The 11,557-nt window shown below is 49.9% G+C and overlaps 1 protein-coding gene across 5 annotated transcripts in view; it reads left to right on the forward strand.

The window, feature by feature from the left end:
* MYH11 (myosin heavy chain 11) overlaps positions 1–11,557 on the forward strand; it is a 125,137-nt gene that overhangs the window by 61,168 nt on the left and 52,412 nt on the right. For 2 of the 5 annotated variants that reach the window (XM_007466941.1, XM_007466940.1), the window contains 5 exons: positions 710–812; positions 2,427–2,447; positions 4,919–5,011; positions 9,388–9,451; positions 11,350–11,448. In XM_007466941.1, coding sequence (XP_007467003.1) covers positions 710–812; positions 2,427–2,447; positions 4,919–5,011; positions 9,388–9,451; positions 11,350–11,448 — 380 coding nt within the window. Of the gene's footprint in view, positions 1–709; positions 837–2,426; positions 2,448–4,918; positions 5,012–9,387; positions 9,452–11,349; positions 11,449–11,557 lie in introns of all 5 variants that reach the window. The other 3 variants (XM_007466942.1, XM_007466944.1, XM_007466943.1) reach the window with 2 other exon arrangements.

The raw sequence follows: 11,557 nt of genomic DNA on the forward strand, positions 1-11,557 counted from the left end.
TGTGGGATCTTCCCAGACCGGGGCACGAACCCGTTTCCCCTGCATCGGCAGGCGGACTCTCAACCACTGCGCCACCAGGGAAGCCCCCTAATAATGTCTTTAAAATAGATAATTTGCAGTAAAACTATTCCATATGGTACTGTAATAGTGGATATATTTCATTATACAGCTGTCAAAACCCATAGAATGTACACCACCAAGAGTGAACCCTGATGTAAACTATGGACTTTGGGTGATAATGATGCATCAGCGTGGGTTCATCGATCGTTACAAGTGTACCACTCTGGTGGGGGATGTTGATGGTTGAGGAGGCTGTGTGTGTCAAGGGGCAGGGGCAGGGGCATATAGGACCTTTGTACCTCTGCTCAATTTTGCTGTGAACCTAAAACTGCTCTAGAAAACGAAGTATTTATTTTTTAAAGTAGACAGTTCCAAATAAACCTAAGTTTGGCCCTTGTTAGGAGAAATCAGTTTTCTCTTTTACTCTTTTCATCTGCCTCCTTTCCCGCATCCTCTCGGGAGGAGTGGGTTGAGCTACGGAGCGGGCTTTGAGAACCCAGCCCAGCTCTCTGCCAGTGGTGGGCAAGTCTCCTCCCCTCTGGGGGCCTCAGTTTCCCCATCTGGCAAATGGCACGGAGCTGTGGAAAAGTACCCACAGAACACCTGTGTGGGGCTGTTTCCGGTGGGTCACTTTTCCCGTATCTTTCAGAGGCGAGTCTGGAGCTGGAAAAACTGAAAACACCAAGAAAGTCATCCAGTACCTGGCCGTGGTGGCCTCCTCCCACAAGGGCAAGAAGGACACAAGTATCACGGTGAGTGGTAGCTCCTGCCCTGTGGCCACGACTTAGCACATGGGCCCCCGGGATCATGGGCTGACCGAGGGAGAGACAGCACCGTTAAGAAGGCCAGGACTTGGCGTTGTAAGGACTCAGGGCTGTGTGCCACTGCCCCTCCCCAGGCAGCTCACCAGAGGGCTGTTTTTCTTCCTGGGTGGGCCCGTTTGGGTCTAGGTGATTTCTCGCTTTAGCAAGGATCATCTCCCGAGCGGTCCTGTCCTGTGAAATGAGAGGAGGAGTCTTGATTGACATCAAAGCTTCTCAGCTGTGGCACCAAAGTCATTTTGGACTGAGTAATTGTGGGGCTGTCTTATGCCTTGGAGGATTTTTAGCAGCATCCCTGGCCGCTCCTCACTGGAGGCTGGTAGCAACCCCTGCCCTCAGTTATGCAACCAAGAATGTCTCTAGACATTGCCAGGTGCCCTCTGGGGGGCACGGTCACCCCTGATGGAGAACTACTGCCTGAACTGAATCTCTGTAAATTCCCTAGTGTTGAGGGACACCTGTCATTCCTCCATGTGTCCCTCAGGTGGGAACCCCAGGGGATGGGAACACTGGTGTCACTCAGCATACTGGCTTTGGTCTAGTGCCCTTGACTGAGCATCTACTGTATGCCAGGCACTGCCAGGATGGGGTCCAGCGATGAGGCTGAGAGGCACTGTTACTCTAGCTACTGAGCTTTTGGACTCGTGGGAAAGAGAGACAGTCATCAAATAATCATACAGATCAACGCATGATTATGAACTTTGATTAAGGGCTTAGAAGGAAAAGAAGAGCCTGTTTCCAGAATCACCCCTTCTTGGGTCGATCCCTCTCTTCCTCCTCCGTCTTAGCCCTGCCTCGTCCGTCCCAGAGGAGGCGACAAGCAATGGGGCTGCTTGAAGGACCTGCCAGCGCCTCTGTGTGAAGGTTTGGGGTGGGGGCAGGGGAGTGGCAGAGCGGAGGCCTGAAGAAGGCTTGGGGTGTCACTGGTTCCTGCCACACTGGATCTTGCTTCTGGGGCTCAGAGGCAACACTGGAGCAGCCACAGAGACCAGTTTGTCTGGAGGCCCTCGGAGATCTCGGGTGGGCACTGGCTGTAGCGTGGGGAACCTTCCTCCCTCAAACACACGCAGGAAACCCACGCTGTCTCTGGCGCTGTGTATGGGAACAAATAGCGCCAAAGTTCACGTGGCAGTTAAACACCACTTCCCACCGCCTTTCCTTTTCCTAGAATAGTGATGATAAGTAATAGTAATAACAATAGCGACTGATCTTTATCAAGCACCTGCTATGTGCCAGATACTTTTTTCTCTGTGTGAGAACACATCTCAGACAGCATCTCATGAGACACAGTTTTAAAGACCGGACCTCGGCCCCAGCAATTAAAAAACTTTGAAATGTCTGAATCTCTAAGAAAATTAGAAAACAAAGCAGCAAAACAGAAAGGAAATTGAATCCAAGAAAAGTTGCTGCTTTCCTAGTTGGAGAATCTTGGAGAATCCAGGCTGTCTGAGCGGGGGGATTGAAATCGTATATTCTCCAGACCCTGATGTACATGTGATGGAAATAACACTGACATTTGTTTTATACTGTATTGTTCAACCACAGCAAGGCCCATCTTTTGCCTACGTGAGTAACTGGGAGTGTTTTCCTGGTGTGTACGGGAGGCACGGAGTGTGTTTAGATGTGCATGCTCCTGTCGCACCCACTGAGCCCCATAGCTGATGGTAGAATGGGCTAGATCCCCGAGTTTCACAACCCAAACCTACAAACTCACTGAAACACCGTCCTGCGGGTGTCCAATGTCAGTGTGGGGCGTGGGGCGCGTTGCCACCCGCAGGACCCATTGGACTTCCCAGGGTTGACCTCCAGCCGGGAATGGATTTCCCCAGTTCAGAATGGATCTCATTACCCTTCCCACCAATGTGTCCACCACCGGTAACCCTGACTGGAAGGCCCTGGAGACGTCTGTTCCATCTGGTTGAGCCTTTAAGGACCTTCTGGCCCTAAAGCTTCCCTGGCTTGATTGACAGTCAGTTAATGGCACCGCTGTGGCATGCCTCTCTCCCCACTCCCTGCCATCATCCCTAAATATCTCCCCTGAGCCCTGTCCCCTGTGCACCGGTGTGTCCCTGTGCATGTGTGTGCAGTGCATGTCTGTCTTTGCATGCAGGTTGCTTGACCCAGGGCTCCAGAAACGGGAGTCTTGGTGTTCACGATGCACTAGCTTTGGTGGCGCGGTAAGGCCCCAGCTATTGCGACACACAACGGGGCCCTGCTCAAGCCTCTGCATGTGTAAACTCATCTCTAACTCAGAGCTTGGGGGGCTGGCATATGGGTCCCAGCCTGGGAGAGACCCTCAGATCAAGAGATCCTAGCGTGTGCTAGGATCACACTCAATCCATCTTAGTTAGACCTGGGCGGCAGTGTCATGGATGAATCAGAAGAAGAATCAGGCTTCTTATATAGGATCTGCTGCTGTGTGACTTTGGCCAAGTCACTTAACTTCTCTGGGCCACTGTCTCATCATCCATAAAATGAGTGGTTTGAACCAGACCTTCATGTTCAGAGCTCTCCTGAGAAGGATCTTTTGGCCCCAGCAGCTGGAACTCCCATTCTAGGAAGGGAACTTTTTTCTGGGGATATTGGGACCCCAAGTTTGTGTTGACAGAAGTGACCCCATTAGTCTTCTTCCTACTAGTCAAGCAAAGCCCTTTGCTCTCATTGTAAATTTCCACAAGTCCCAATTATGGGGATTCTACTGTGGCTGGGATTTTCACAGAGATGACACTTTTTTTTTTTTTGCTGTACGCGGGCCTCTCACTGTTGTGGCCTCTCCCGTTGCGGAGCACAGGCTCCGGACGCGCAGGCTCAGTGGCCATGGCTCACGGGCCCAGCTGCTCTGCGGCCTGTGGGATCTTCCCGGACCGGGACACGAACCCGTGTCCCCTGCATCGGCAGGCCGACTCTCAACCACTGCGCCACCAGGGAAGCCCAGAGATGACACTTTTATCTTCTTTGGAAGCTGTGAAGGAGGAGGGCATGTGAATAAATAGACACGTAAATTAGTAGCTTCCTGTTCTGTTCCTTTAGGGACAGCTACCCATGATGCCCTCCTGGTGTATAGAGGAGCAGGGAGAAAGCTGTGCACTGCCTTTTCCCCTCTAGAACCTTTCCCAGCTTCTTTTTAGCCCAGCCCAACTGCCCTGAAAAAGAGGACAGGGGAACCAGCAGAGAAAACAGGAGAAAACCCTCAGGACCCATACTTCCCAGGGTCGGCCTGGAGGAGGAGCTGGGTAGGAGAGCCACTGAGCCAGTCTGCAGCCGCCGTGTCGTGGGGATAGGCAGAGAGCAGCTTGATGCTTCCTGGCATGATTTACCTTGTTGGCCCTTTCCTGCAACAATTAATCACGTGACCACGTTTGTGCACAGGAGCCCCCTCAGAGGGGGCCGATGGGCTGTGTACAGTCTCAGCTGCATTTAACCTGATGAATGGAGCTCAAGCAACCTGCTTTGAAGCTTTGTTCTGCAGTTGGTTTGAAGTATTCCCGGTGGGTTTTGCGCATTCCTTACTTGTCTTCCATAGGAGACTTCAGAAAACTGGTCCTGAGAAAGGAAAAATTGCAACTATAAAAAATGGCACTAAAACCATCAGAAGAAGTGTTGTAGTGATTTAGCTTGAAGAAAGCTGCTTGTCAAACATAAGCAGCAGCAGGACTGCCGTGTACAGCAGGGCAGGCTGTGCACTGCACAACTCCATGGATTCACTATGATGTAAATGACATCCTGGTGTTGTACAGTGTGGCAGTTCTCAGTGGCAATGATGTCACATAGATGAGCAGGCCCTATCTAGGAAAAAGTGGCCTTCCTAGGTGATGTCCTTACAGATGTCCTGGCTATAAGAGAGCTCAGACATTTGTTTCTCTTCTGAAATCCTTGAGTAAATCTGGACATTAGCATTGGGGGTCTCAGATGGGTAGGTGATAGGATAGGAGAGAGCCCATGGGTTAAGGGCAGAATTTTGTGACAACGTCTGTCCATGGCAGAGCTGTCAGTGTCTACGTCACTTTCTCCAATAACTAGATGTGAATGAATTTTAGGGTGAGCTGGAAAAGCAACTTCTACAAGCAAACCCCATCCTGGAGGCTTTTGGCAACGCCAAAACTGTCAAGAACGACAACTCCTCACGATTTGTAAGTAGCAAAGCCACATGGGTTTTCTGGAAAAGGCTCGGGTCCCCTGGTGTCACCTCCTGCCTGAGAATGCAGAGTACGTGTGTGTACGGGACGTCTGAGGCTGAAGGGTCGGAGGTGTGCATTGCAACAGCATTTTGCTCTGCATCTCCAGTCCTGTCTTGACCTTACAACCCTGCAAGTGCTCCAGCCACTCACTCCCTCATTCATTCACTCACTATTCATTCAACAAATATTCATTCAGCATCCCTGAATGAATGCTAGGCTCCCTGTTAGAATTTGACATTCATAATTCATTCAGTAAATATTTACTGAGCACCTAGTAAGTGCTAGACATTTACACCCAAAACTCATTTATTTATTCGGCAAAACATGCATTGAGTACCTACTATGTACCAAGCACATGCAAATTTCAATAAACAGTTATTATGCACCCACTGTATACAATCATTCTGGCAGGCATTTTTACACACACCATTCTCTCTCTCTCTCTTCCTTTGGCTCGTTTTCATTAAGCACCTGCTGTATAGCAGACCCTGAACTAGAGAGCAAACAATTCAGACGTGGTTCCAGGCTTCACAAAGCTTGTGGCCTAGCTGGGGAGCCAATAGTCAATGAGGCAGGACTTCCCACACAGGCTTTCCCAGGTTCCAAGGACCCCCCCACTTTCTCACCTGAGCCTAATGGGGGAAGGAGAACCCTGAACACAGGTGGTTGATGACACTTACACAAAAATTATCTTGTTGTACAAAAGAAGTGGGGGCCTCCACTCCATAGGAGAGTCGGAAAGATACTTTTTTTTTAAGAGGAATGATGCTTTTTTAAAAAATTATTTTATTTATTTATTTTTGGCTGTGTTGGGTTTTTGTTGCTGTGCGCGGGCTTTCTCTAGTTGAGGCGAGCAGGGGCTACTCTTCGTTGAGGTGCTTGGGCTTCTCATTGCGGTGGCTTTTCTTGTTGTGGAGCGTGGGCTCTAGGCGCACAGGCTTCAGTAGTTGTGGCATGAGGGCTCAGTATTTATGGCTTGTGGGTTCTAGAGTGCAGGCTCAGTAGTTGTGGCACATGGGCCTCGTTTTGCTCCGCAGCATGTGGGATCTTCCCGGACCAGGGCTTGAACCCATGTCCCCTGCATTGGCAGGGGTATTCTTAACCACTGTGCCACCTGAGAAGCCCAGAAAGATACTTTGATGAGGAAATTTGGAGGAAAGACTGCATCTGAATTCCACTAGTGAGGAGGCCCCTGCTGATTTGTGGGTGCCCCTCTGAACTGTCAGTCACCAGATGGGACCCTGTGAAAAACTCTTTGTAGAAACCTCTGCACCGCCCACGTAGAGCTGCTCTGTGGGTATCTCTGTGTCCTGCATATTCACACACATGGGCCCCAGCCTTGTCAACCCCAAGACCCACTTCTTATTACAAGTAATTATGCGGTGTTCCCTTTCCTTCCCTGAAAATTTAGAGTCATAGATAACATCACCTACTACACACATCAGATTAAAAAAAAAAAAATAGCACAATGCCCTTGCTATAATATGAAGGAGAAATAAAACAATTCATAATTAAAATGTGCATTTCAGCATATCAGTTCTCTGGCCAGACCACATAGGAAGACACAATGAACTAGTCAGACACTTGCATTTATATCCAGAATCACTGTGACCTTGACAGCTACAAATGCAGGCTGAGACAAGGGGGGGTTCGTCTGGGGACTGAAGCCATGGGATGGGATTTTCCAGAATGATGACATACTCTTTGGAAAGCTCTGAACCGAAGAACAATTTGCTCTCGAGTTACGTGGATATGACATTCCTACATGAGAACATTAACATTTTTGGGGGTGTTTTTATCTAAAACACCATTAGGGTCTAGGCTCAGCTAATTATAAACAGGTTTTTTCACCTCCGTGAGTGTCAGGTGGGACATTTGAAAGTCATAGGGTAGGTGGCTAATGCTTGGTGTCTGGGACTCTCTTGGTCATTGCAGGATGCCCAGCATCCTTGGCCCCTGTCCACTAAGAGCAGTAGCTGCCACCGTCATGTAACAATTCCAGTCCCTCCCCCAGATTTCCAAAATCCCCGTGGGGTTTGTGTTGGCTGCACCAAGAAGCACTGCATTTGTGCTTCTTGTGTGTTGTAACCCAGTGCAGAGTTTCTAGGATGTCAGTAAATGAGAGCAAATTCAAAGTAAATCCCTGAAATGTCCCCACTCACTGGTGCCCCAGGCCTTCTCCGGAGGAAGACGAGATGGCTCCAGGACCAGCAGGTTCCTCCGCTACAGTTGCAATAACGTTCATCGTCCTGAATCATTCTACTGTCTGTCTCACTTCCTGATGGAGAAAGAGTGAGGGTTTTGTCGAGGGGGTATTCTTAACCACTGTGCCACCTGAGAAGCCCAGAAAGATACTTTGATGAGGAAATTTGGAGGAAAGACTGCATCTGAATTCCACTAGTGAGGAGGCCCCTGCTGATTTGTGGGTGCCCCTCTGAACTGTCAGTCACCAGATGGGACCCTGTGAAAAACTCTTTGTAGAAACCTCTGCACCGCCCACGTAGAGCTGCTCTGTGGGTATCTCTGTGTCCTGCATATTCACACACATGGGCCCCAGCCTTGTCAACCCCAAGACCCACTTCTTATTACAAGTAATTATGCGGTGTTCCCTTTCCTTCCCTGAAAATTTAGAGTCATAGATAACATCACCTACTACACACATCAGATTAAAAAAAAAAAAATAGCACAATGCCCTTGCTATAATATGAAGGAGAAATAAAACAATTCATAATTAAAATGTGCATTTCAGCATATCAGTTCTCTGGCCAGACCACATAGGAAGACACAATGAACTAGTCAGACACTTGCATTTATATCCAGAATCACTGTGACCTTGACAGCTACAAATGCAGGCTGAGACAAGGGGGGGTTCGTCTGGGGACTGAAGCCATGGGATGGGATTTTCCAGAATGATGACATACTCTTTGGAAAGCTCTGAACCGAAGAACAATTTGCTCTCGAGTTACGTGGATATGACATTCCTACATGAGAACATTAACATTTTTGGGGGTGTTTTTATCTAAAACACCATTAGGGTCTAGGCTCAGCTAATTATAAACAGGTTTTTTCACCTCCGTGAGTGTCAGGTGGGACATTTGAAAGTCATAGGGTAGGTGGCTAATGCTTGGTGTCTGGGACTCTCTTGGTCATTGCAGGATGCCCAGCATCCTTGGCCCCTGTCCACTAAGAGCAGTAGCTGCCACCGTCATGTAACAATTCCAGTCCCTCCCCCAGATTTCCAAAATCCCCGTGGGGTTTGTGTTGGCTGCACCAAGAAGCACTGCATTTGTGCTTCTTGTGTGTTGTAACCCAGTGCAGAGTTTCTAGGATGTCAGTAAATGAGAGCAAATTCAAAGTAAATCCCTGAAATGTCCCCACTCACTGGTGCCCCAGGCCTTCTCCGGAGGAAGACGAGATGGCTCCAGGACCAGCAGGTTCCTCCGCTACAGTTGCAATAACGTTCATCGTCCTGAATCATTCTACTGTCTGTCTCACTTCCTGATGGAGAAAGAGTGAGGGTTTTGTCGAGGCCCAAGCAAGCCTAGGGGATGGTGCCTCCCACCACGTAATCACGGGTGGGTGAGGGCGGTAAGGATACGATCCTTTGTCAGCTGTTAAGAAAGCAGGAAAAGGGCCGGTGCTGCCAGATGCGGGACCTGGCTGTCCTTGGTTCTGTGGTTCGGCTGAGGCAGAAGGTGGATTGGCATCTTTTCCAAGTGGAGAGATCTGCTGGGCCCCGGGGCTGGGGGCATGGCCCAGCCCTGCCTACAGAGCCTCCTATGCAGGGCCTGCTCAGATAGCGTGGCTCCCTGGCATCACTGTTCATGCTCACCTACCCCAAAGAAGCGGTTTAACTCGCAGCTGGATGAACTTGAGCTTGACTGATCATGGAGGCCCAGCGTGTTTCTGGACAGGGGGGCAGCGGGGGAGGCCTCCAGCCACTGGGTGTGGCAAAATGTGCCTTCTACTCATGGCTCTACCTCTTAGGAGCACTACCACACTGGGCAGGTCCCACTAGCTCTCTTGGCCTCAGTTTCCCCACCTTTAAAATGGGGAGAGCTATGATGGGCTGAGGGTCATTGCAAGAGCAAGTGAAATTGATTTGAGAAAGTGTTTTCTAAGTTCCTCTGTCACCATAAGGCCCTCGATCTTCCCAGCTCAGGAGATGCTGACCTGCGAGATTCTTGAGTGTTTGCAAGAAGCTCTCTCTGGTTTTCTTCTTTTTCCCTTGAATGCTCCCTGACTCCTCTCTCCCCACTTGCCTGCAGCATGAGGGTGAGGGGCTGAGGCTGGGGAACCCACCATGAACTGTGTTTTCCTGTTGGCAGGGTAAATTTATCCGCATCAACTTCGACGTCACAGGTTACATCGTGGGAGCCAACATTGAGACATGTATCCTTTGCTGAGCCTGGGCCACCTGGGACTCCCACCCTTGGTCCCACCAACCTCCTGCCCAGAGCCTGAGGGGGGCACAAGAGCCACCCCTCTCTCCCCAGGCACTTGGGTGCCATCCAGAACAAATCTCCCCTGGGGTTGTTTTCCCTTAACAGCAAGCCTTGTCATGTGGTGGTCCCCAGGTTTGGGGACCTCAGGCAGCCTGTGTTTGATTCTGAGTGGACCTCTCCCTAGCTGAGCGACCTTGGGCTAGTTACTCAACTCTCTGTGCCTCGTCAGTGAAATGGGGATGATAATAATACCTGCCTCATAGAGGTGTCGTGAGAATCAAGTGAATTCATTCATGTAAAGCTCTTAGAACCGTGACAGAATAAGGGCTGGTTGAGCATCGGCTATCGTGAGAACTTCACTTCATCCTTTTCGAGCCATGGTCCAAGGCTAAACCCGGACCCCTTGTCCTTCTTAAGAACAGGGCAGCTTCAGCCCACAGATAGGACATCAATGGAAACAGAACTTTCCCAGAGGAACAGCCTGCTTCTGGCAAAGCAAGCAGGAAGCTGTTCTGTAAATCTAAGGAATCAGAATCCCACCAGCCCACCCGTGCCACCTGTGCTCCTTAGCATCCCAGAGGGGGCTCAGGGCATGGCTGGGGTCAACTGACCAGGCCCTATCCCCACCTCCCAGAGCTGGGCAGGAATTAAATGAGATACAGCAAAAGACACCCATATTCTCCTACGGGGTGATAAGGAGACCATAAATAGCCTCGTGTGGGCTCAGAACAGGTATGGCCACCAGCTGAGTTCTGGTTTTCAGAAGTTTCTGGATTTGGGAATTGCAGATGAGAGTTTGTGACCCTGTATAATAAGAGGCGTTGGGAGGAGAAATTAGTCTACATGACCTGACATGACAGAGCGGGGGGTGGCGGGCAGGGGGACACAGTCTAATCCAATGGATTTGGGAGCACAGAGAAGTGATCATTCACTCTTCAGTGGTTAGGGTTTTGCAGATTTTGTCATAGTCAAGTAGAGCCTGGTTCTTACATGGGGAAATCCACCTGGTACAAGAGCCCAACCACCCATGTGCCTCCCTACCATCCCCTCCCCCCGTGGTAGAACAGCTCTCCTTAGATTGATTAGTGGGTCTTGTTTACAGTCTCCTGAGGCTAGGCAGCTAGTCAGCTGGGTCAAGGTCACTCAGCCAGCCAGAACTGGTACCCAGCTCTTGAAGCCCAGCCCCTTGTCTGGGGTGGTTTTGGCTACCGCAGACACTTGGCATTGTCACTTCCTAGCTCTGTGCTCCTGGGAAATTGAGCCTTCCCCGAGCTTCCCTGGGCCTCAGTTTCCCTATATTGAAAATGCAAATAATATTCGCACTTAGCTTCTAGGATAGTTTGTGAGGTGTAAATGAGAAATGCACGTCAAACATTTAGCACAGGGATTAACAAATCGTAGAGGGTGTAGTTATTTTTACTCTGTAATATCTAAAGACAGCTCACTCTGCAGAAGAGGAGTTGGTGATGGCTGCTGGGGAAACATCTCATTTCATGCCTCTCCCATAAGTCTTTCATCCTGGAGTCCTTTGACTCCTGTCTTTTTATGCTTTTTTTCCCCACTCTGTTCCCCTCACTTCTCCCCGGCACTGGGGCCTACCAGTAGCACCCAGTGGTCTCTTTTGGATCTGTGAGCCAGAACTGGAAGGTCAACTCATGTGGACCAGGCATGGATGGCTTGACTCTGCCCCAGCAATCAGACTCTTCAGAACACTCCAGGGAACCTCTCCCGGGTCCTGGAGATTTCCCCTCCAGCAGCTGGTGTGACAAGGATTGGGGAGCAAGGTCATGTTCCCACAAGAGGTACACGTGGTATCCCTGGGATTCTTAACTCCTCCCAAACCAGATCTGCTAGAAAAGTCACGGGCGATTCGCCAAGCCAGAGACGAGAGGACGTTCCACATCTTTTACTATCTGATTGCTGGAGCCAAGGAGAAGATGAGAAGTAAGTGATGAGGAAGGACGTGTGTTGGGAGATCTCAGCCCTCCCTTTCATCATGATCCAGGGTTAATCGATCAGCTGTTAACACAGAGTCTGAGATCCTGCCAGGGAA

This window comes from Lipotes vexillifer, unplaced genomic scaffold (genome assembly GCF_000442215.2).
Source record: "Lipotes vexillifer unplaced genomic scaffold, Lipotes_vexillifer_v1.1 scaffold232, whole genome shotgun sequence".
NCBI classification, from domain to species: Eukaryota; Metazoa; Chordata; class Mammalia; order Artiodactyla; family Lipotidae; genus Lipotes; species Lipotes vexillifer.